Source organism: Geospiza fortis, unplaced genomic scaffold (assembly GCF_000277835.1).
Source record: "Geospiza fortis unplaced genomic scaffold, GeoFor_1.0 scaffold361, whole genome shotgun sequence".
NCBI classification, from domain to species: Eukaryota; Metazoa; Chordata; class Aves; order Passeriformes; family Thraupidae; genus Geospiza; species Geospiza fortis.
In genome coordinates this window covers 12,258-15,643 of record NW_005054356.1, presented here as the reverse complement: position 1 = coordinate 15,643, position 3,386 = coordinate 12,258, and the positions used below count along the sequence as shown (strand labels likewise).

General features: G+C 51.7%; 2 protein-coding genes across 2 annotated transcripts in view; one reads left to right on the top strand and one right to left on the bottom strand.

Annotated features, from left to right (window-relative positions):
• The first annotated feature begins 694 nt into the window (after positions 1-694).
• Positions 695-1,956, top strand: LOC102039185 (feather beta keratin-like). The gene is made up of 2 exons (XM_005423651.3): positions 695-752; positions 1,557-1,956. Exon 2 carries the CDS (start codon positions 1,591-1,593, stop codon positions 1,954-1,956), a length of 366 nt encoding a protein of 121 aa, XP_005423708.1. The 5' UTR covers positions 695-752; positions 1,557-1,590.
• A 795-nt stretch (positions 1,957-2,751) lies between these two features.
• Positions 2,752-3,386, bottom strand: part of LOC106631878 (scale keratin-like) — a 1,308-nt gene continuing 673 nt past the window's right edge. The window contains exon 3 of the mRNA XM_031059127.1: positions 2,752-2,776. Coding sequence (XP_030914987.1) covers positions 2,752-2,776 — 25 coding nt within the window. The remainder of the gene's footprint in view (positions 2,777-3,386) is intronic.

Here is a 3,386-nt window from a genome sequence, read left to right as displayed (position 1 = left end):
CCTGAGATGAAGGACTTGGACACTCCGTTCCCAAATTGTTTCTCAGATTCCATCGTGGCAGCGTGGTGGTTTAATAATAAAGGAATAGATGAGATGCTGATCCTCTTTCATGCTCTCTGCTGAGTCAAGAAAATAAAATCTGTTCCCTCAAATAATCCATTTCTCAGTACCTTTAGGAGTAAGGGAGCTTAATCAGTTCTAAATGCTTTCTAACGATTTTATTTCCTTTATTTTTTGTGTCTCTCCCTCTGTCTGAGAGGAATTTGGTGAAACACCGAGGCAGAAATAGGAATTTCTGCCCTTCTCAGAGCCAGGTGTGCCAAAAACTTGTGTCCTGCGTGGAGGGGGAAAGGGATTTCACGGGGAAGGTCACTGCACCTTTCCCGATGGTTTCATTCGTCCGTGCCATGGTTCCTTAGCATGCAAAACAATTTCCTGAGTAACCCAGATGAATCACCCTCTGATCAGGAATTAACCTGGCTCGTAAGATTTGAGGATAAAAGAAACCTCACCGGAGGAATGCATACATTACAGGGAAGAAACGAAATCCAGGCAAGAAACACAAACAGAGAGGAAAAGTAAATCCCCAGCCAGGGGTATTTTGCATATGAGGAATCGTTAGCAATTGGCTGCTAATGAGCTACACGCACAATTTTTGTCCCAGGTCCTCGGGCTCTCTGGGCCAGGGTATAAAACCAGCTCGCTCGGAGGAGCTACAACCACTCCTGGCTTTCTTCTCCTTGGAGAAAAGGGTAAGTCTCGATCTGCTTCCCATTTTCTTTGGATTGTTGTTGTCTTTGTGTTTTTATTTTTCCGCTGTTGGTCTGTAGCAGCCCGAGGTTTGCGCTCTTTAAAATTGCTGGGGAGACCTCGAAGCAGCTTTTTCCCCAGGGAGGGACATTCTGTGAAGGGTGGAGGTCGTTCCTGTGCTGAGCCCGGATTTTTTCATTTGTGTCACCCAAATCTTTCCATCCCAAGAAGTCCCAAGTGCTGCTCAGCAGCTGGGAGTGGATGTGGGGAATCTGTGCAGAGCTTTTGGCTCTCGGGATGGAATCACAAAATATTCGGGGTTGGAAGGGATCTCTGGAGATCTCCCGGGGCAGGTGACAGAGGAAAACCTCCAAGAGGGTTTGGAACGACTCTGGAGAGGGAGACTCCTGGGCACGAGGGTCTGAATGTCTCCAGAGGGAGATTCCCTGAACTCTCCTTGCTCAGAGCCAGCCGTGCCAAGGCCTCACGGTGAAATTTCTGCTCATCATTTTTACATGCTGAGGAATATTTTTTCGTTTTCCCTCTGTTTTGGGGCGCAGTTTTTCCTTGCTTTCCTGACCGCCTGCTCCCTCACCTCCCCGCTCACTTCAGGGTTGCAGGAGGGAAAGGAGCACTCAGGAGGAGGTGGAGCTGCCCTTTGTGGTGTGGAGAGCCCTGAGCTTCACTGAAATCCCCTTTCAACGCCAGACCAACCCTTCCTTCCATTCCCCACGCACTCCTTGCGCTCTCCATCACCACAACAGCTTAATTACGCGGCTAATTACACCTCGTTCCTTGCATTCCAGAACTCCCTGCCTTCCAGACTCTCACCCCACAGCCATGTCCTGCTACGACCTCTGCGCCCCCACCTCCTGCGGCCCCACCCCGCTGGCCAACAGCTGCAACGAGCCCTGTGTCCGGCAGTGCCAGGATTCCACCTACGTGATCCAGCCCTCGCCCGTGGTGGTCACCCTGCCCGGGCCCATCCTCAGCTCCTTCCCGCAGAACACCGCCGTGGGATCCTCGGCGTCCGCGGCCGTCGGGAGTGCTCTGAGTGCCGGGGGAGTCCCCATCAACTCGGGGAGCAGCTCCTTGCGGGAGGGGATGAGCAGGAGATGGAAAAGGGATGGGATGCAGGAGAGCGCGATCGGATGCAGGACTGAGCCCGTGCCCACCCGCTTGCTGACCCCCGCAGCTTTGCCCTGAGCTCCCGGCGCTGCGGGAGCTTGGCTTTCCCCATTTGATGCCTTTCCGTGCAACCAGGGAGTTGAAAAATGTCACTCGATTGTCGCTGGGTGTCCAGCTGTAAAGCACTGCCTGGAAATGGGTGATGAATTTTAAACCCTTATTCAACCCTTCTGTATTCAACCTTTCTGCATTCAATCCTTCTGCTTTCTTATGCTGTATTTTTTTCTTTTTTTAATTCCACTTCTTGCTCATTAAATAGATGGCGCATCACAATTTGTGGTTTGCAATGTTCCTTCTCTGGCAGAAATTTGCCTGTGCATAAATTGTGAGTACCAAGCAGATCAAGTTACACCACGCTAATCACCGAGGAGTTAGAGAAATGTAAACAATGAGTAATATCCTTTTTGGGGGGGAATATTTTCCCTTTTTCTCATTTCTGGAAGAACAATATGAAATAATCACTCCTGGCTAGCAACAAATGGGGGGAAAATGGTGGGAAATCTAAAGCATCTTTACGGACAAAACTTTATTTAATTTATTCTCAGCATTCTATCTAAACCTCCTCTTCATAAATTCGAACCTGTTCCCCCTTGTCCTGTCCCTCCAGGCTTTTGGAAATAATTTGTCCCCGCATTTCTTGTCGGCTCCTTGAGACACTGGAAGGTGAAATCAGCTCACCCCGGATCTTCTCTTCCTCAGGCTGAACAAACCCAGGCAGAACTTTCAAAACCCAACAGACGAAATGAAAACTTAGGTCTCGTCCTTCCCTTGTCGTCCTGCTAGCTTAGAAACGCTGCAATTATGTCTTGTTTGCTAGGCGATGTGGTGATTGAGGGGCCTGGGGTGTCACCAGGAATCCTCAGAGCAAGAACAATTACTCAGAACCTCGGGGAAGCTAATGACGGGCAAATTGCTAAACAAACATTCCTCAACATCGTGTTAAGTACCCCAATTAAACTCCCATTCCACATTCGAAACACGGGGAGCAGGGCAGATCCCGTGATAAGGAACCCTCAGCACACCTGGGGAGTTCTGCTCCCGGAGGAAAAAACAACCGACAAGTGAAAACCAGAGAGACTTTTGTGCAACACCAACAGCGGTTTAATGTCAGAGGGAAGAGCAACAACCGAGGGCAGGGAATCCAGGCGATCCAGGGGCAGCAGGGGATGCAGAACTCGGGCTCCGGGAGCGGGGACCAGCTCAGGACCAGGATTAGCCAGGGATGGAGGGGTCCGGGCACAGAGAGGGGATGGAGGGCTGAGGGAATCCCAAGGGGATGGAGGGCTCAGGGCACAGAGAGGGGATGGAGGGCTCAGGGTGTCCAGAGGGGATGCAGGGCTCAGGGCACAGCCAGGGCTGCTGGGCACACTCAGCTGCCGCTGCCAGCAGCTCCTGCCCGCTGTCCCCATGGCCCGGGCCGGGCTCCAGGGCTGGCACTGCCGAGGGGG